Source organism: Orbicella faveolata, unplaced genomic scaffold, assembly GCF_042242905.1.
Source record: "Orbicella faveolata isolate gen_17 unplaced genomic scaffold, um_ofav_v1 contig_13, whole genome shotgun sequence".
Classification (NCBI taxonomy): domain Eukaryota; kingdom Metazoa; phylum Cnidaria; class Anthozoa; order Scleractinia; family Merulinidae; genus Orbicella; species Orbicella faveolata.
Window position 1 is genome coordinate 17,598,914 of NW_028301540.1, and position 20,567 is coordinate 17,619,480.

Below are 20,567 nucleotides of genomic sequence, written 5' to 3' on the forward strand. Positions count from 1 at the left end.
GTTGATATAATATTAAAGCATTTCCACCATTGTCTTCAGGAGACCTTGTCTTTACTCATATCAATCATGAATCAAAGTAATCTTTGTTGTCAGCTCTTACTACAACAGGGACATCATCAAAACTTGTTTTGTGTGGTCTCGTGCGTCTTGTGATAATGTCATCAATTAGCCTCTTCTTATAAATCTTCCAGTTTCTGTCCTCAATGTAGCACTTAAAAGCCTGTTTTTCTGTAATAAAGGCTTCGCTCAGTTTCTGTTTTAATGTCTCCAGTGTTTTTCCTCTCTCCTTTTTCATGAAGATGAGTTGTCTGATCAGCACACAGTGTACCTGTTGAGTATGAAAAGTGGTTCATCTTCGATTTGTAGTGATGCTTTTTACACCCCTGTTTCTTTAAATTGCATGTTTGTTCAGAGAATCCAGGTGGAATGTGATGAACACGCTTAGGTGCCTTATTAATGCCCCGAGCTTTTCCAACCATCCCAGCGTCAGTCAATAGCAGATCACTACGATTCATTTTATTTGTAAAGAGCTTTTGTTGATCGTGCGAGGGGTTAACCCACTAGTTTGACAGTTGCTAGATAATAATTAGAAGAGGTTACTCCACAGGGAGCAATTGATCATTTGAGGAGGAACATAATTCGGTTCGGCAAAATAGAGAGTGTTTTCCTTAAGTACAATGTAACCTCGTTAATCTGGTCACCAACGGGCCACAAAAATCTGGCCATATTAACGGGGTGGTCGTATTAACCGTTTGATCTCCCGTGCCGCCCGTAACTGGCCCTGACTAGCTTTGGCCTTTGTTCCACTTCCGATGTCATCACCTTTGACAAAAATTGGCATCATCTATATTCAAGTTCTGCAGGAGGAAAAGATCTTTCTAATGATAACCAGGTCAGAGTGATCGGCTGAATGGAGCCTGAAATATGCACGAAAATGCCATGAAACTTGAATGAAAAACTCGAAGCAAAATTTCCTGCGACTACACTTTGCTACTCTATGGTAAAAATTGCCCGTCTCCATGATGCTTTTACAGACGCTTTTGAACTGGAAGCAAGCCCAGTGAAAGGTCAATCACTGCAGCAAAAAGATAAGAGAAGGAGAACAAAGAAAAAAGAAAGGCGAAGAAAACCGAAAGACGTAGGTCACTTTCTGGTCCAAAAACTCCCGAAATTTTGATTTCTGCGCATGCCCGAGCAAAAATGGCGTAAACCATCGCGTAAAACACGATGCTAGTGGAAAGAAAGGTTGAGTAGATTGGAGCTAATTTAGCTCAGATCCAGGCTGAAAATCTTCAAAATTTTCAAAATATGCGTTTTTTTGCAAAAAGCTCCGGGAGTCAAGGTTTAAAGGGGTTCTTTGAATAATAAAATGACCGACCGAGCTTTTGTTCGAGCCAGAATAAAGTGGCCGTAATGACGAGGTGACTTTTATGAACGGGTTGGCCGTAAGGCGGGGTTCCATTGTAACTTTATTCCCGCAACCCTGTTAAAAAACATGAATTCAGATATAAACAACCTAATTCAACTAGTAATGTTGAGTGTGTTCTTAAATGTGGTATCTGTAGCAACTGTACAGTTTCCATGGGTGTGCGCCATCTGCTGGGCCAATACTGAGTCAGTTGGCTTATCGCCTATTACTAAATCTCGCGAGAAAAAAAGATTCTTTAACATAACTAAGCTACTTATGAATCTAATGAACCGCATAACCGTATTCAATACGTGATGTGGTCTTTGCGATCCAGGAAGTACCGGGAGCCCTTGAAATAAGAACCAACAGATGTCTCTTATGTTTAACCGTTCCTACTCACTCTTCCAACTGTTATAATGAATGTTTTCCTGAAATCCTCGCCCACTCCAAAGAAATCTCCTCTGTTTAACTCGTGAACAATAATGAATTTTTTCACCACTCTTTCCTTGTCTTTCATGTTTTTCCGGTTGAAGTTGATAGGCGGAAGTCGTAGGCTGATTTTACCGGAAGAAGATTCCTTTCGTATCATTGCTATTTCTCTCACTACTTTACACGTGCCAGATTGAATGAAATATACGTCATCAGCGGGACCATCTATATCGCCAAGAATCACCTGCAAGTCAGTTACAGCCACAGCTCAGACCCTATTTGGGGTTTTTGGAATACGGGATATTTATATTTGGTAAAAGGATATCGGGATATGGGATATTTTTGGGAGAAACTAACAGATTTTCTGGGATATCAAGTAGGAAAGCTGTTAGTTTTAAAATTGAAATTCACGGGATATTTAGGCTAAAAATTAATTGCATATGCGATACTCAGACTCCCCGTAATGGGGCCTCAAAGCTACATCAAAAGTCGCCTGTACAAACTGAAGTGGACGCGTATTAATGCGTTGGTTTTTATTTCTTCTTGAAAGGTTGAAGAAGGGTTTCGGGATTCGTATTTTGTTTTTGTTTTTTCGATGTGCATAACCCTTTGCATTATTCTTCTCACAACTAATAAAATTGTAAACACATTGTACATCCATTTTCCATAGACTTAAAGTCCGGTTATTTTCGCTGTTATTGCAAATCGGAGTGTGTCACCAACTTGGAAAGCTAGACATTTTTTAAAAAAGCCTATTGTTTGACAGTTGTTTCTTCGTGATGGTAATAGGACCGAGTGGAGTCCAATTCGGTCTGTAATCATACGAGTGGTAACAAAATCGTACGACCGCGCAGCGGGAGTCCAATTTGTTTATCAAGAGTATGATTACAGACCGACTTGGACAACACGAAGTCTTAATATCAATTAATCATAAAAATTACAATTAAAAGACTGACAGAGGAGGCGTAAATTGGTTAATGTTGCTTAGCTCTGAAATTGAGATTGGTTGATTTAAACTACAACTTTGAATGAATGTCATTGGTTGATTTAAACTACAATTTTGAATGTGATTTGCGTATTGAACTGTCTGATTAACAAACGGTCCGATAACAACTTGACAAGTGAATTAGTGGAAAATAAGAGTTTTTTAAACCAATCACAATCGAGGAGATTGTAATTTTTATGATTAATCCCATTACAGGCCCGCTAACACAAGCGAATTTGATTAAATTTTTGTTCCGCCGAAATTGCAACAAACGGGCGTGAAACTGCAAACAACTCCCAAGAAAATGCATTTAACAACATACCGTGTTAGGAGGGAACTCTCTGAGCTTGGTATGTTCAACTGTATGTCGTATTTCAGTGTTTGCCCATTCTGAGAGAAGCGGCTGCGAATTAAGCACAGATAGCTTTCTCTCCCATTCGATTTGATGACTGTTTCGTAAAACCTGAAACCAGCAAGCAAGACTGTTACGTAGGAAAACTTTCAGCATGCTGGTTGGCCGAGAGCACGTCAGTTAATCTCAAACAGTACAGAAAGGTTAAAATCGAGGGAGGAAAGTTGAAATTAAATTGCATGTATGTTGTTAACAATTAAGCCCAAATGATTTTTCTTGCGAAATTTGGAATAAATAAGCACTCGTTAACTTCCCAAAAGACTAAGAAACATTTCCTTCTGTTTATTTCTTCCAAATTGCACTGAAGTCATTTGATTACTTACACAATTATGCAGTGCACATAACAATTCAAACTTCAGAGATTGAAAGTAACTTAGCCTTAAAAGGTTCCGTGAAATGTCCAGTCCGGAAAAAGGATGAATTCCGCTTTTGAAAATTTCTTCTGATTTACTGTAATTTTCTTATCACTCGCGAACCTCTTACAAAAAGACTAGAGCTATTCAAGGTATTTAAGGGTTACCTTTTGGAATATTTACCAACCTCGTCAAAATCAGGTTTGTCAACTCTAAGGAACTCTGAGTTTTCTTTACATATGATCGTAGCTGTTCTTCTGATGTTGTGAAGCAAAGCCAGTTCTCCAAAAGCGTCTCCTTCCGACATCTCACCAACAACCTGGACCAAAACATTGTCAGGGTTTTACTCGTTGACTCTCATTGATCAACGGTGATTGAGTCTGGATTTGGTCGCAAGTAATGCGATATATTTAAAAGATGACAAAAGTTGAACAAATACGAGAAATGAAAAAAAACCCATTAACGTGGTTCTGTAGTTGATTGTGCCTTCACTCACTCATAGAAATCTCGCGAGCTCATAATCAGTGTAAAACGGAAACGCGACATGAAGTTTGGGAGAACAAGGAATGCAATGGATAAACAAGCTGGAACAGGCGGCAGCACTTTCCCAGCTCTCCGAAACTCTCATGATTGTTTTTTGACTCTTTAGAAACACGGATATTTTTTTTTCTATTTCTTGCCATTACGTGAACAGCTCGTGGTGATTCAGTGTTTCTAATGAGTTACGGAAGTACGTTTTAGTATGCAGATATGGGTTATTTCTGGCCAAGCGTGAGGTCCCAAGAAGGACGAAACAGCTGTCCACTGTTGCGATCCTACTTTATCGTTTCTTGTCATGTTGGTGTCTCGAAACGTTTTTCACGCAGAATCAGCTTTGTAGTTTATTGTTTGTCTTCATACATTTTTTTGGCTGATCAGATCTCTTGTAGATCCTACGTTGGCAGTGATGCGGTCCCTTACAGTTTCTGGTTTCTCAAGATCAGGGCTGCATATTGAGAGTCTATTTTCCTGCGTTTATAGATCGAATCACCGTCGAGGTCCTTTGAAACGCAGATGAAATGAAAGACTTATTTTTGAAATAAGGAACACCATTTTCTTACTGGACCTAGCGCCTTCTCGACTGCTTGGATAGCCAATCACAGCGTAGTATTTGTCTGCTCGCGAACCTTATAATAAGTGTTTCTATATCTTAACTATATTAAAATTTTTTTACTGATCGTCATGCCATTAAGAAATACGAAACATGTACCCAGTCTCTATCGAGTTTTAGTATAAATCTACTAACGTTCTATCACGAATGCCGTTTCTGATTGGCTACGCTACTCACTATCTAATCTGTGATGAGTAGCATAGCTTCGTGCCCTTGTTAACAAAATGATGGCCGCTTGGCGTTTTCGAAGTGTCTGTGAAGAGGATTTAGATAAATTTTTGAACGACTAGTAGATTTATACTAAAACAATTAGATTATTCGCTCTCGATTTCTGTCGTATGATAGTTGACTCGGGCTGCGCCCTCGTCAACTATCGTGCGATAGAAATCTCGAGCTCATAATCTAATTGTTTAATAGAAACACGATTTTAAACCAATGAGCGCGCGTATTTTCTTACGGTTGTTTTCTTATTAGCTTTATAAACCTGTTTATGTTGTTCTCCAGTATTTTTATCTTCTTCCATTCTTTCTACTATCACTGAACCTGACACGATAAAGTAAAACGAAATGCCAACATGTCCTGAAGAACAAAAAACGCAAAACTGAATTAAAAATCATGAAGTATTTCTCAATAAACATCCATAGTGAGCCAGTGAATATTGAACTTGAAATTCTTAACCCTTTGATATGCTACAGTGCTTTCTATGAGCAGTTGGTTGTCTGTATTTACTCACCCTGTTTTATAACCACTCTGCCTTTGTCAAACATGTCGTAATATAACACTTTGGCCAGTTCTCGTTTGACGTACATAGGATAACGAGCAAAACATTTCAACTTCTTCACAACTTGAAGAATTACTTCAATTTCCTCTGCAGTTCTGTTCCAGGAAAGAGTTCTTAATGTTTTCTTCACACTTGGTGACAGAAATCCACAAGATTGGACATGGGACTTGAAGGCTTGTAGAAAATGAGAAAAACACCAGAAAAGTTAGTCAAAGTTGTTGTTTTTCTATCAAGAAAAGGTTATCTTATCTAAGAAAAGGTTTATTAGAGGTGGATTTAATTTCAACAAAAAAACTTCAAACGGATTACCTGCTTAATACATTGCTCAACAGTTGGAGAAGTTTTCTTTTGACAGTTTCCTTCGCGCTTGCTTTGGTTTTGCATTTATACTAAGTTAAGCAATTGGCTTCAAATCCTGGCGCCACCTTCTCAACCAATCAGAAAAACCAATCGTGACGCCCTCGCGCTGGTTTTTCTGCGCTTCACGTCAGCTACATGAAATTGCTTCGAGTTTTGATTGGTTGAATAGATTGTCTGTTTCCTATGTGATTAGCCAAAGTGATTACTTTGAAAAATTGCTCTGTGTTCAATACTAACTAGTAATAGGTAACATTTGAATTGCCTCCGTTCTCAAGAATATGTTTGAAGTAAGGTTGAATCGTCTTTTATAACTTCCAGTAATAACGCGCGTAGTGAGGAAGTTTTTCAAATTGTCAATATTCTTGGCGATTGTGAAGTCGCTACAATCTGTTATTTACGATCTGCTCCATGGCAAGTGTGAGCGAGCTTAGAGAATCAATAGGATTTAGCGCGGAGACCTGGAAAAAGAAATACATACTAACAGTGATATGTTTAGCCTGCTGGCAGGTCAAATGAACTTGTTATGCTTGGAAAGATAGGGAATAATGATTTGGGCTGTCCATGTAGGCCTAAAAGAGTAATGCTTTCTTGCATTTTGGCTGCGGACCGAGTCTGTATACCGCTATACTGGTTGTAGATCGAGGCTGTTAATCATAGATTTACAGAGTTTTATCATCAAGTCTCACGAGAAATCAAGCATTGCATTGATTATTAATTTGATTATGAGTTGAATGCTCTCAAATTCTTTTCTTTGCCCGACTCGATGAATATTGAATAGAAGTATATCAAAACAAATCACTGCAAACGCCGAACAACAGAACAGCTAAGACCACCCCTGGCGCCTCGCTGTTCAACTGAGATTTAGTCCATATGCACATCTATGTATACCTGATACATCAATAAGCATTCGGGAAACACTGAGTTTTGTTTTGTTCCATTGAGGTCGAGGGGAAACAAAACCCACAGTTCCCTGTGGGGCCAGTCATTAAGTGTTATGTTAAGCCTCTCAACTCAAAAATATGAAAAAAAACTGCGAAAAAAAATCATTTGCTTGACGTCGGCTGGCACACAAATTTCCCGCGGTTTCAAGGTGTACGACCTGATCACGTGCGAGTCGAAAGTGAGGTCTTGACCAACGACACGTGAAACGTTCTCCTTCAATCGGAAAACGTATTTGGCTGGGATTTTGTCCTCGGCAATAAGTCTGGCTGCGGGTTTTAAGATTTCTCAGTTATGAGTTATAATTATAGTCCCTTTCTCAGTTGTCAATAATTTATTGACCCATGATGAACTCTTCCGAGTTACCAGTGTGTCGTCGTTACTAACTTTGGTATCGTTAAGCAAAAGTTAATACTGCTGAAATATCGCGCTGAATTTCTTTACTGTTCTCATTTGACTGTTGGCTTTTTTTCTAATCCTTTTAAAATCTTCAGTTTGTGTGTCACTCAGTCGAATTATTTCAGTTGAATAATCGAAACCAGTTGAATAGGATCAAGCCGCCATTGGAATATTAGACGGCCTAATCTCAGGCTTCCCTTACCCCTACCCCTACCCCTCCGCCTCTTCCTCCCCCTTGTCCCTTCCTCCCATTGCTGATGTTAGATAAGATAAGATAAGATAACTTTATTCCATCAGTCAACAAAGTTACTGGACTATCTACCTATCTGCCTACTTACAATAAAAATTAAAAAAAAAAACAACTGCTTTTTATGGAGGCCGTGTCTAAAAATTTACTTAAAATTTACTTCAAAGTAGCGACTTAATTTAGATTTGAAATCGGTCAGTGAAGATGCTTGTCTTGGGTCTATAGGTAAGTTGTTCCACAACTGAGCTCCGCTGTACGAAAAACTTCTCTTAAGATAATCAGTTCGAGGTTGTGGAAGAACTAATTTTTTTTCGGTATTCCTTAAACGATAAGCATTTACGTTGTCACGATATACGAACCTGTTACAGTCGCTTAGTAAGGAGTTCTTTAAAGCTGTTCCGTCATCAGAGATATTTACCGTTAACATTGAAGCTAAGTCTTCCTTTTCCATCTTCAGATTTAGCAACAAATCCTCTTGCTCGGGTGTGGTCATCTGATTGACGCACTTCCTTTGACATGAAGCAAGTGTTACAGACATATTAGGTAGATTAAACATACAGAACATGGCAGCCAGCCTCTTTTAATCGGACTTACATTAAAACATTACCTTGAGCACATTTGACCATTTTCTCTGTTGAGTTATAGCCTTCGCGACCTTTTTAAAACTCACACCCCCTCCTTTCTGCCAGATTGTTGGGGCTGATTTGGTTTCTTCATTGACGCTCGGCGCTGATTCGGTTCTGGGGTCATAATTTTCCTCGTCAAATTCCGGTAAAAGAAAGGGATTAACGACGTTACTCGGTCTTCGGCCACTTGGTCGTACATCAATAGAAGAAGCCTTCTTTTTGGATGGCCCAGTTATTTTGTCTTTCATTACAGCTCATAAGTTCAAACATGCTTAGCCATTTCTCTGACGAAAGAAGGAAGTTTTATAATGTCTAAATACTAGCGTAGTTTGGAAAAAGCCGCTTTTCTGGATAGCAAATATGTCAGATGTCTGGGGTCTCTTTTTCTGAAGGTTAACTTTGATTTAATGCTGACGGCTAAAGTGTTGTTAGGTAGTTTTCTTACAGCTATTACAGTTTAGCTGTTAGCTGTATTAGTTTGACTATATGTCGTCATAACAGTAAATGCAGCTTTGTGTTTGATGTTTCAAGCGGCTAAAAGTTCCTGATAGAACTTGTACTCACCTTGCTAACTTACAGGTCCTGTGGAGTGTTTCGGTTGGGGTATTTGACATCCTAATTACCGCGTTCCAAAGTTTTGTGACGAAGTTAATTGAAAATACGCGCGCTAATATTCCGTGATGCTGCTTTGAAGACAGAACATTTTTCTAAAATAGGTTAGGAGCAGTTGAACCTTTCATAACAAAAATTATCTCGGAGAGAGCTGCCTTTTAAGACCTTCAAGTAAAACACAGGAAAATGTCTCCTTAATCATGTGGACCAAGAAATAAATTTGAACATTACAGATTCAATAACTAGTCCCACAGTTGAACAGACAAACATACACTGGATTCAATCCGTATAGAGTTACTGTAATTATCTCGCACTATCTCATTATAAAAATGGGATTGAAGAGATTACTCAAAACTTACTTGTATTCATCTTTTCCATTATATTATAGCAAGTGACTTCAGGTCAGACGTATTCTCATATTAACAAAAAGTAGCCATTCCAAAGACTAAACGCCCCAAGTAACAAGAACAAACACCCAGGGACTAAAATGTTCAAACTGTGACTTGTCCAGTTCACTCCCACGCAAGGAAGTGGGTTTAATCAGTACTATTCAACTGGTTTTATAAGCTTTATTTACAGGCAAAGTTTAGGAGTAAGCTTGTAATATGAGGGAAGATTATAATGTTCCCACAAAATAAACATGAAAAGCCAAGCTATATTCAAGATATGAGTCGCCAACAATTAAAACTAATTTTAGCGGCGGCAAAATGTCTCAGGAAGTGAGCTTGATAAAAGGGAGAGCATATGACAGTTTTTTCTCAAGACATCGTGCTAAAACACATCCTATAATGGTACAAGAAGCCTGACAACGTTAAGAATAAATAAAGTGTTAGCCTTATTTACCTTGGCAGACAAAAAAGATGCGTTAATAAAACAGGCGAACTTATCTGAACAGTGAATCTGTTCAACTAACATTTGTAATCAACCAACCAAACAGTGTCTCGTACAAAACCTTCATCTTACATGTAGCTTTTCAGCTGTCAACTTCGCGCGTGCGCGCGCAATTACGACTGATTATGATGTCGTTCGCGGTATATTCTTACGTATTTCATGCCCATAGCCGTTTGGTGAACTCTAATTGTTACTAAATACTCATAAAGCTGTAGGAAGCACAGCCTACCGAACATGAAATCCTCTGGCAATTTGCTTAACGACGATGACCAAAATGAGAGTGCCTCTTCGGCAAAGAATGACACGGAAGAATCGAAACTTTCACCGATAGAAAGATTTCGCCGCCTCGCTCGTTCAGTGAAGTCACAAGGTTGGTGGACCAAAGCCCTGCAGACGAAAATTGCGGACGAACATAGTAAAGAATTCCATATTCATCAGAAAAGTGGCCAAACTGATGTGGTTTTATCTTTCAATGTCAATGGTGAACAAATTTCCTTGTTTTATTGTATCTTATAAGTTACGTTCTTAGGGGCGTTGTGCACGGCTTTTGTTGTTTCTTATCGTGATAGAGCTGTAACACCCGAGAAAACAGCGTAGTCAAGTATTGTTACATGCTGTATTTCAACGTTCTTTCCAATGTTAATAGCACTCAAGTCAGCGATGCATTCATCTGGTCATGTCTCCAAGAAAGCCAAATTTATTCTTACGAAAAACCCTTGGCAAAGGAAAGAAGTCAAGTAGTTTTACATGCTGTATTTCAATGTTCTTTCTATTGTTAATAGCATTCAAGTCAGCGGTGCATTCATCTGGTCATCTTTCCAAGAAAGCCAAATTTATTCTCATGAAAAACCCATGGCAAAGGAAAGAAGACGAAATGAAGGTAATGCCAGCTTAAGATCTCTCTGCGGTTGCTTGTGAATAACTCATCTGACTCTGAAAACCGCTGTCGTGTGAGCTTTTGGTAATAGAAAAAATATGTGAACATAATTTGCTTTTCTCTGCCTCAGAAATAAAGAACAGGGCGCTTTCCAAATTCAGTTAGGAGATATTAATGTGCCTCTCCACTATTTCTTAAAAAGACTTACTTTACGCGATTTAAACTACAAAGATACAAGTTCTTTGTTTTCTTTTTCCTGTTGAAAGTTCAGATTGTGCATTTGTATCAAAAGTATTGAAAATCAAATGAAATGGTTTCATGTGACCGGCGACTTTAGCTACGGACAAGTCATATACAAATCTGTTTCTCGAACTCAAACAAGATATAATTAAGTTGAAAGTGTTAAGCTGTTCGGGTTGTGTCGCTGAAAAATGCGCCATCCCTGATCCTAATATACTATGTAAACTCTATCACTGCAAAAAGTGTTTTCATTATTGCCTCTTCATCGTCCGTCAATCACTTGGGGCTGTCACTGCTCATAACATTGGTCCCTTTTTAATTAATTTTATGATGCGTGTTTTCTTTAAAGACCGACACTAGTGTCTTTGCAGTTAATACGTACACCATCCCTTTTCTCGGCTATTATCGAAACGTTATCAGGGTCGTGGAATTGTTTAAGTTACAGATAACAACGTAATAATCTTGTTATTTATCCTCAGTTAATCTACAGCGTGGTAGATAAGCTGAAATGCTTTAATCGTTACACATCACGTATCAAACAAGAGCTTGCAAGAGTTGTATACTTCCAGCAGTTTGGGGATGGACGAGTTGTTGTCCAACAAGGTAAAAGAGTCCAGGATTGATTACAGCTTCAGGGAAAATTTAATCTTGGTAACTTGGAACCGTTTATGGGTTTTTATTACAGATTCAACACTAGCCAATCACAGCGAGGTTTGAAAGTGGAATATCCCACGATAGACATAAAAACTGTACATAGTAGAGAGTTACTAACAGGCGAAGTAGATCCAATGTATTAATTCAATTCATATTTCAACAGCAATTCATGTGTATGTTTTTATTACATTTATTACTTCAGCGTGTTGCCATAAAGATCGGTAGGTAAACAACGAGTGCAGGCAAACTGAAGTGAGTAACGATCCTGCACTGTATGTTTTTTATCATTAAGATGCTGTTTTGTTCAACCCAGGTCACCCTGGAAGGTCCATGTACTTCATCGTAAGTGGAAATGTGTTAATTCAAGTGACAGAGACAGACAAACGCACAGGATGCTCCAAGAAGCAGGTAACTGTCTTGTTTATATAAAATAGAGCAAATGTGTTTTTATGAAGTTACGCAGTGCGGATGAATTAATAAGCTTGCGAAAGCGGTAAAAGGAAGATTGACTAACCAATCAATGCCCTCAATGAAGAACGATTTCCTGGCCTGGCATAAAATCACTTCAAACGTCACTTAACTTAACCAAGCACGAGGTCAAGATGTCTGGATATTGGCCAAGTTCTTTTTTTTTGGCGCGTTTATGGACAGAGACAGAGTCGAGGTCCACCGAACAAGCTTGGTCGATAAAGGATTTCTTGTTTAACAAATTGACGTTAGTCTTTCAATAGTCTGTTCGTTATTGATCATGAATTTAGTCATAACATTGTCAAAGTAGCTGTGGATCCGAAGACTTTGCTCGTGCCTTACTGGGAAATATTGGCCCTCGGCCGTTTTTGTGCGGACCCGGCGCAGCGAGGTGCGCACTACCATGACCTCGGGTCAATATTCCCCTCGCACTCCTTTAGTAAGAGGTTATTACTTCATACTTGTGGCATTTCAGATCGTAGGGGAGATGTTCGCTGGAGACTCCTTTGGTGAGCTGGCGCTTCTTCATGACATCAAGAGGGCCGCAACCATCATCTGTAAGGGCACGGCAGAGTTCCTCACAGTAGACAAACCGGATTTTAATATGGTACATGGTTTTTGACAACTTCAAAGTTTCACTTTCGTCATGATATTGATCACCGCTCAGAACACTATTTTCTTCTTATGTCTTCTGGTCGATAGGTTTTGAAGAAAGGTCATCAACAGGAATGGGAGACAAGGATATCCTTGTTGAGGTCACTGCCTTATTTCAGCGACTACACAACCAAAGAATTAGAACAACTGAATACAACAGCTAAACTTGTAGAGTACCCGCAAAACACGGTGAGTGGTGTGGGCAATGAGTTAGAGTGGGAAATACCTCATGTCACCTTGGCAATAAGTTGGACTACGAGCGCTTTCCATTCGATTAACAGTTCCGCTTTGAATTTACGGAAATTTCCAGTGACAAATGGAACACAATTTGGCGAATTTTCGGTAAAGAGGACAGCTTTGCGAGATATGCTGAAATTTGCAGAAATTTCTTGTCGTGAATTTCCGTTCTACTTGTAGGGCTTTCCAGAAGTTGCTCGAGGTTTCCCAAATACTTGCCCGTAATTTCTAAAAAAGTCAAAAGTAACTAAAAAAAGTCAAAAGTTGCTTTTTGTAACGGAAGTTGCTCAAAAGTTGCTCCAAAAACAAAAAAACAAAAATAAAATTTTGTTGCTTTCTTCCTTAATTGGTCTGACGCAAAAGTACAACAAAAGTAAGATTTCAAAGCATTTTTGTGCAATTCTGCAGCGTAACCAGCGTTGCTAAATAACTTTGTCCTCAGTTAAATCCAAAAAAATTGAGTAAAGACTACGCATCAATATTAATATTAATCTTGTAAAAATTCTAGTCGAGTGTGAATCTTCGTCCGTCATTTGAATTAAAAAACCCCTCTGACCTAGCAGCTCGGCTGCATGCATCTTGCACCCATGATCTGCTCCAGGGGGTAGGGGGAATGTGGCTTCTATTTCACAGGAAATTTTAAATAAATTGTTTACTAAAACATTGTGAAATATGGAAGCAAGGCCAATTTAACCACTAAACGCTGTTCTGATTTCTCAGAGATGATAGAAAACTAGAAATTGCTCAGAATGCAAAAAGTTGCCCGAAACGAAAAAAGTTGCTCGAAATACAAGAAGTTGCCTAAACGTTGCCGAGCAACCTGTGGAAAGACCTATTGACTTTCCTCCCGGAATTTCTAGCCTGCGTCGCAGACTCTGCCTACCGCGGGTAAATTTCTGTCTGCGACGCAGGCTAGGAATTTCAGGAATTTTCGGTTGAATGGTTCTAACAATGGTAATAAGTTTATAGACTAACTGCATGAAATGAAATGCGTTAGACAGACAGACTCATATCACTCATGCACTGGTCACCTGAATACAGTGAACCAGTCATGCGCAATACGTTGAACAGGACTAGGTATAGTAAGTTAGACTGCACACTACGTTTGACTGAGCAATGAAAAAGACAAAGCAATAAATTTGACGACAGCTTAGTCTGAACAAGTTTGTAAACGAACTGGCTGTGTCGGGGGAAGTATATATCGTTTTACCCGTTTTATCGTTTTACCCGTTTTATTATTATTATTATTATTATTATTATTATTATTGTTATTGTTAATGAAAGCTAACCGCAAACAGGCTAACAGAGCGCTATTCAGGCTAACCGGAGCGCTATTCACACTAACCGGAGTGCTTTAAGGCTATACCGGAGTGCTATTTAGTGTAAACTACAAAAAAGTTTTGACTGCCGGTCATTTAGTTTATTTAAAACCTTGACCAGCTGCCGGTCATTTAGACACTTCGTATTTCCAGTGTATTTCGCTGAAAATAAGGTAATTACTATTGCATTAACACTAACCACTGACTAACAACGAAACATTGCTTAGAGTACACATGCATAAACGAAACACGTTTCCACAAGACGTTCATAATTGTATTGTTCACACGATTTTATAATTGTGTACTTTCACGGGAATCGAACAATGGACCTGGATGTTGTTGCTTTAGTTGTCTCCGCTTCCTCTCCGCTCTCGGCCGCCATGTTTGATGTGGATACGTTTCATAATGAAACCATGGATAGTTCATGGTGAAGCATATTTCATTCGTGATCTGATATTTCGGTCAAGTGTGAATCTTGCCTTGTATAAACATGTTTACACGAACTTATTCAAATTCAGAACATTAACACCGGACGAATTAGAAAATACAAACAAAACCATAAAATAAAAGAAGGGAAGCGAAATTAGTAGTTTCCTCAGTTTGAATAATGCGGCATTTATTCCGTCGGAGTTCACGTAACTTAATGGTATAAAATGATATAAATCAAAATGCCGCTATTGGACTATAGAAAGCACAGAAGGCGATGAGCTGTGAAGAAGGACTTTATTAACTGCCTTATAAATACCAAAAGGGTGAAAATGCAAAGTTCTACATACATGTCTGGTTTGTATGGCATGAAGCAAGTAGGAGTATTTGACTCTCCTGTGTGGTATTCTGGCCTCCCAGCACTGAACCTTCAGACTGAAGTGAAGCACATTCCCTTACAATATTCATTTACAACCTTATATAATTTTGTTAATGTGCTCAGACATCAGAATACGTTTCGCTGTATTTTGGTACGTTTCATGTGAAGTATTCAATTTGGAGCTACCCATTAGTTGCAAACCATGTGATCATGTTTCAGAACACAACCACACGGCACGTTCATTACAAGTCATTAATAAATAAGCAAATCCAGAAGTTTTGGTTTCACTTGATTTCAGGTTTGAAAAGGAAGTAGGATGCAATCAAAACAGAAAAAATGATTTGACGATAGAATGATTGAAAGTTTATTTCTGGAGGATTTAATATTTCAAACAAATTGATTGAAATGAAGTATTAAATGTTAATTCAACCAAATTGAAAGGATCACGTTTCACTTTTGATGCGTATGTCTATAAATTAGTGAATATTTCATTTTTCTAATCGTGATTATGGTTAGCAGTTGACGGATCCAAGTACATCATTATATGTCTTACTAAAGGTTTTTTAAAAAAGCTGAAATTTATTTGTTATTGAATTAAAAAGGTGTGTAAGATGTCTTTGTTTTCATCGAGGGAGAAATTTTTTTTTTTAATACGTGGTGGTCGTAACCATCAACTTCAACTGTTTACTCCAAAACTACACCACAAGGTGAACACAGCTGTTACGCCAACGCACTGGCAAGCTCTTTGACATCTTTTAAAATCCAAATGCCATCCTTGGACGTTTTTAAAATTTTATTTAATTAAAAGAAAACTGTTTTATTCCAGTGATATATAGAAGTCTCTTCCAAATAGGCGTATTTGTGAGCAGGAAGAATTCGAAAGTTTTAAGAAGTTTAATTTTTTTTAAGCGGGACGGCTCGGGCGATAAAAAAAGTTTTCTTTAATCACCCTTTATTCAAAATTAGTTTTGAAAATTGTATTTACACACGCGTTATTAAAATTCTGTTCATTTCCTCCTACAATCCTAATACTTCTACTGACGTAAATCTTGACTTATGTTTTTATTTAAAGATTGTATGATATTTTGCCATTGTTGTGCAAGACAACAGTTGTTGTATTCGGATAAAACACGTCTGACATCTTATTAATTCGCCTTAAAATGATTGATGGAGTTGTCGCAAATTATGACAGCACGCCATTTCAAGTCAATAAAATGTACGGCATTTTGTCGTGTTTTGTGTGGGTTAGCATCTGAGTAAACACAAAAGGCGCGAACCGTGTGTCAATGCGTAATGTGATCCATATCACCGTATCACCGGATCCAAAATTCATCACGATAAAATCATTTCGAAACCAACTGATATAACAAGACTTGAACACTTCTAAATTTCTAAACCTGTCTAGTTTCTGATGTCTTTTGTTTCCGTTTAATTTCGTGTTTTTGTTTGAAGGTGAGTAGAGCCGAGACCCCTCCCACAGTACAGAGAGTCAGTGGTGTTATTTGTTTTTCACCTGTCTGCAGAGAGAACACAATACACGCCACCTCAGCGGCTTGACCAAGTTTTTTCGTCTTCCGTCGAAAGTTGGGCCTCTTTAAATCCACTTAACTCTCACACGCGAAGTGTTTAATGTGTTCAACTTTCAGTTGAATAAATTAGAATCTCGACGTGGTTTATAAGTAAGATTTGCAGCGGTATTCTTATCAGCAACATTAAAGTTTCTAACTACGAAGATCTCCTTTGGCGGCGTGGTGTCGTCTTAGACAAATACTCATTGGATTTTCATCAGAAAAAGCCATGTCGATGACTCGTGATAACATTACATCGACGGTTGTAAGTCAACTCGAGCTGTGTCGACAACCGACATTCAAACCATTTATCGCCCAGTTATGCTTTCTCATCATCATCGCCATCACCACACTTTTGGGAAACCTTTCAGTGTGTTTGACGGTATTGTTCAACAGCAGTCTTCACACTTTGACCAGCTATCTCGTCGCTTCATTGGCCTGTTCGGACTTAATGGTGGCGACGTTCTCGCTGCCCTTTCGCATCCATCAGACATTACATAACACTAACTGGTGCCTCAGTGAAGACGCGTGTTTGTTCTGGATATGGGCTGATCTATTCTGTTGTTGCGCCTCCATCGGAAACTTAGCATTAATCAGTATCGATAGATTTTTGGCCACCAAGTATCCACTAAGATATTACCAAATCGTCACAAGGAAGACATCGTGGCTAATGTTATCTTCTGTGTGGATTTACTCGCTGATTGTGGCATCATCTGGCTTGACCAATTGGACCTTTCCGACTGGAAAGCTTGTGGGAATCGATAACGGATGCTACAAGCCTGATCCTTACTTTTACAGTTTCGCTGCAATTATGGGTTTTTTTTTCCCTCTCGTGGTAATTATTTGCGCGTATTGTTACATTTTCAAGATCGCCATGGAACATTTCCGCGCTATTTCAAGATTAACAACACCTATTCAACCTAGCGCATGTCAAGGCAGTGAAAATCAAACTTTGTACAAGCAACAACTAAAAGCCACTAAAACACTGGCCATAGTGGTCGGCGCTTTTGTCATTTGCTGGTTGCCAACTTTCGTTATCCTATTGGTGAAAACCTGGTGCCAAACGTGCTTGAATAGTCATGATAACCCTGAATTAAGCGGTCTGTTTTACTTCATTAATATCGCTTTCGTGTACACGTTACCGAACATTAACTCAGCCATTAATCCCTTCATCTATGTTGTTTTTAGCAAGGATTTGAGGCAGGCGTTTATCAAGACTTTTAAATCTCTATATCAAGACTTTTATGATATCAGTACGAGAAGACAGTCAGATATTACTAGTTTTTCGTAAAATTCATACGAACAACTTCCAAGTTGTTTTTGTAACATGACTGTAGTTTGTTTGAATATCAGTGTTAGAGTGAGTTGCCACGGGTGGCAAATGCTACTATGTCTAATTCCTATCAGCACCGATAATTATTATTGTATGTTTATTGTAAACAGGAACTTTTCCTTGATCGAAATTTATTTATACATTTTTGCCGCTCTCTTTATTTAAGTAAATTATCTAACCGCTTATGAAACAACGCAACAAATTTATGCACATTACTTAATTCAACAAACTGTATCTAGAAAAAACATGACAAATAAAATAAATTTTACGCCAAGTGATTGCAAATGGAATAAACTATTTTTGAAAAGCATTGGGTGAGCTATGTTGAGTGTGAAGTTCACTTCCTTCTATAGCGGACACGATGCACTTCAGTCGGTCATAAGCCAAATCTCTCTTCCTCATGGTTGGATTTAAATTGAAAAAAAAATTCTAACCCCTGCTTTAGATTACTACGAGCTTTAATCTCAAAGAAAGCAAATGTCTTATACAACCACGAAAAGCAGAATGATCAGCTACAAAAGCAGAGTGATCAGTTACTCGACTTTACAGGAGACGGCCAGCCGCGCGTGTAAAAGTCGAAAATGGTTTCTTTTCATCTTTTCATTTGATAAGTAAACAATACTCTTTACTGCGACGCTTAGCTTTCTCGCATTTAAGCAAAGCGAAAAGATCTCTCTATCTTGCATGTTGCGGAACTCACTTGGCTTGGAAATTTCCCTTCAAAAGCGACCATCTTCACTAACCCGACAAAATTTGTTCGGCTTTTCAGTATGCCCTGTAATCGTATCTATAACAAATTCTCGATCGTGATTGGTTCCTATTTGTCACGTAATCGGTGCGCGATCACGTGTCCAATTTCGACTTTTTGTAACTGGATACGTTCGCTATTCGCACGTCAGTCACGTGAGCTTCAATGTAAGTTAAGTCTGCATTCGAGCCTAGTGGCCCATCAGGTCAGAGCTTATCCCAGTTTCTGTAGCATGAAGCGATTAGGAGTATTTCTACTCCCCCTGGATGGGATGCTAGTCCACAGCAGGGTTACCCCCAGCATTAAGTTCGCCGGTACCCATTTATGCCCTTGGGTGGAGAGAGGTATTGTGAGAGTAAGGTGTCTTGCTCAAGAACACAACACAATGTCCCCGTCAAGGAAAGCTTTAATGGCTTCCTTCTTAATGTTCCCTTCAGTTTTTATAAGTTATGGAAAAACACTACTGACTTTTTCGCTCAAAAAAAAGTTCTCAAAATACTTTTTTAATCTCGAAATTTATTATTATTGTGGTAATTGGACCTCGTGTCGTACAATTCAAGGAGAATTCGTGCTCGTAAATTCAAATCGGCCTCGCGCTGCGCGCTCGTCTGATTTTGAAACCATACTCGCTTGATTACACCCCGAATTACATTCCACACGGTTCAATGACTATCACAAAACAAGGCAAATTTCAATCAGATTCAGATTTACTCACAGGGCAGCCATCCTAACATGGTGAACTCCTTTATTTCAGGTGATTCTTCGAGACGTAGGAAACCCAGGAGAGTTTGCTTACTTCATAAGGTCTGGCCAGTGTCAGGTTATACAAGAAATGACTCTTGTGAGAAGGACGCCTACTGTGGGCAAAAGAAGACTCATTTTACCCCCAGTGGATACAGATAACAGAATAAATCCTGTCTTTAAAGTAAAAACTTACGATCGCGTCAAAAAGCATTTCCTTGTTATCTGCCGTCTGGGTGAAGGAGATTACTTTGGCGTTGGAGAGAATTTCTCGAAAATGAGCATCGTATCAGTTAATAAGGTAAGAACATCTTGTCAGTTATTGATCATTACCACTGAAATTTGTTACTGATTCGTCCCCAAGCATCTGAGTGCGGACGGGGGAATCCGTCTAAAAGCGCGACCGGGTCGAGTGAGGAAATGTTAGCCGTAAGTTCAGAGCGGAAAAAACGTAATAAACATGTTTGTTTTTATTTTTTGCATGAGCATAAGCATAAGAAACATACCACACATAATTAGATCACAAAGGACGTTACTTAACACACCTTACTGCGCTTGCGCATGTTGTTTGTATTTATTCTCTTATAAAAAACAGTATTCAAGAATGAGTTCCACTGGCCCCAGTTGTTTACGTAATAAAAACGTAATAAACATTTTTGTTTTTTGATTTTGTGCATGAGCATAAGCATAAGAAATATACCACGCAATTAGATCACAAAGGACGTCACTTAACAACACCTTACTGCGCTTGTGCATGTTGCTTGTACTTATTCTCTTATAGAAAACAATATTCAAGAATGAATTCCACTGGCCCCAGTTGTTTACGCTATCCAGTGGATAGCGATGTATCCGGTGAATAGCTTTATCCATTCTTTGAACAACTGGTCCCTGATGTTTTCAGGTTGAACTGGTTTTAATTTCAAGAAGTGTTATGGGTAAACATAATCACGGCCACAGATTAGAAGAGATGAAGCAACAACTCGACAAAGCAATCCCTTCCAGGAGACAGGTTTTCCGAAGTTTTGTGGCTGGCGAAAAATGGCGGTATTACAAGTTAGACATTCTGGATGAACTGCGAACTAAAAAATGGATGTCGAACCCAACAACATTAGAGGATGTTCCTGTCACAATACAAAAACAACACTTGTATCAGCAAGACTTTTACTCATGCCTGAAACATTTACCGCCACTCCAGTTAAAATGACAAACCAGACCAATTATATTTGAGACTTTTGGACTCTCATTTTTTTTCACTGAACATAAAAACTTAGCAAATCAATAATTTTGTAGTAACTAATAAATCATTACTTTACCACCGTTTGTTTATCAAC

At 38.6% G+C, this 20,567-nt stretch overlaps 3 protein-coding genes across 3 annotated transcripts; 2 read left to right on the forward strand and 1 right to left on the reverse strand.

The window, feature by feature from the left end:
* Positions 1–64: 64 nt before the first annotated feature.
* Positions 65–8,398, reverse strand: LOC110054032 (uncharacterized). The gene is made up of 8 exons (XM_020760396.2): positions 8,071–8,398; positions 7,882–7,972; positions 5,471–5,692; positions 5,222–5,316; positions 3,775–3,906; positions 3,145–3,285; positions 1,809–2,081; positions 65–328 (listed from the first exon to the last, which is right to left on the reverse strand). Exons 1-8 carry the CDS (start codon positions 8,335–8,337, stop codon positions 65–67), a joined length of 1,485 nt encoding a protein of 494 aa, XP_020616055.1. The 5' UTR covers positions 8,338–8,398.
* Positions 8,399–9,816: 1,418 nt separating this feature from the next.
* On the forward strand, positions 9,817–20,553 carry LOC110051743 (uncharacterized). The gene is made up of 8 exons (XM_089283841.1): positions 9,817–10,073; positions 10,375–10,472; positions 11,189–11,312; positions 11,677–11,771; positions 12,307–12,438; positions 12,534–12,674; positions 19,250–19,537; positions 20,138–20,553. The coding sequence occupies exons 1-8, from the start codon at positions 9,827–9,829 to the stop codon at positions 20,438–20,440; spliced, it is 1,428 nt and encodes a 475-aa protein (XP_089139967.1). The 5' UTR covers positions 9,817–9,826; the 3' UTR covers positions 20,441–20,553.
* Positions 16,096–18,057, forward strand: LOC110051650 (alpha-1A adrenergic receptor-like). The gene has a single exon (XM_020757737.2). It carries the CDS (start codon positions 16,644–16,646, stop codon positions 17,703–17,705), a length of 1,062 nt encoding a protein of 353 aa, XP_020613396.1. The 5' UTR covers positions 16,096–16,643; the 3' UTR covers positions 17,706–18,057.
* Positions 20,554–20,567: the final 14 nt, after the last annotated feature.

Coding starts and splice junctions, on each gene's coding strand:
- LOC110051743 (XM_089283841.1), top strand. CDS start 9,827: ATGAAATCCTCTGGCAATTTGCTTAACGACGATGACCAAAATGAGAGT. Junction 10,074..10,374: donor TTTATCTTTCAATGTCAATG/GTGAACAAATTT, acceptor TATTGTTAATAG/CATTCAAGTCAGCGGTGCAT. Junction 10,473..11,188: donor GGAAAGAAGACGAAATGAAG/GTAATGCCAGCT, acceptor ATTTATCCTCAG/TTAATCTACAGCGTGGTAGA.
- LOC110054032 (XM_020760396.2), bottom strand. CDS start 8,337: ATGAAAGACAAAATAACTGGGCCATCCAAAAAGAAGGCTTCTTCTATT. Junction 7,973..8,070: donor AATGGTCAAATGTGCTCAAG/GTAATGTTTTAA, acceptor TTCATGTCAAAG/GAAGTGCGTCAATCAGATGA. Junction 3,286..3,774: donor ACAAACCTGATTTTGACGAG/GTTGGTAAATAT, acceptor TGCTGGTTTCAG/GTTTTACGAAACAGTCATCA.
- LOC110051650 (XM_020757737.2), top strand. CDS start 16,644: ATGTCGATGACTCGTGATAACATTACATCGACGGTTGTAAGTCAACTC.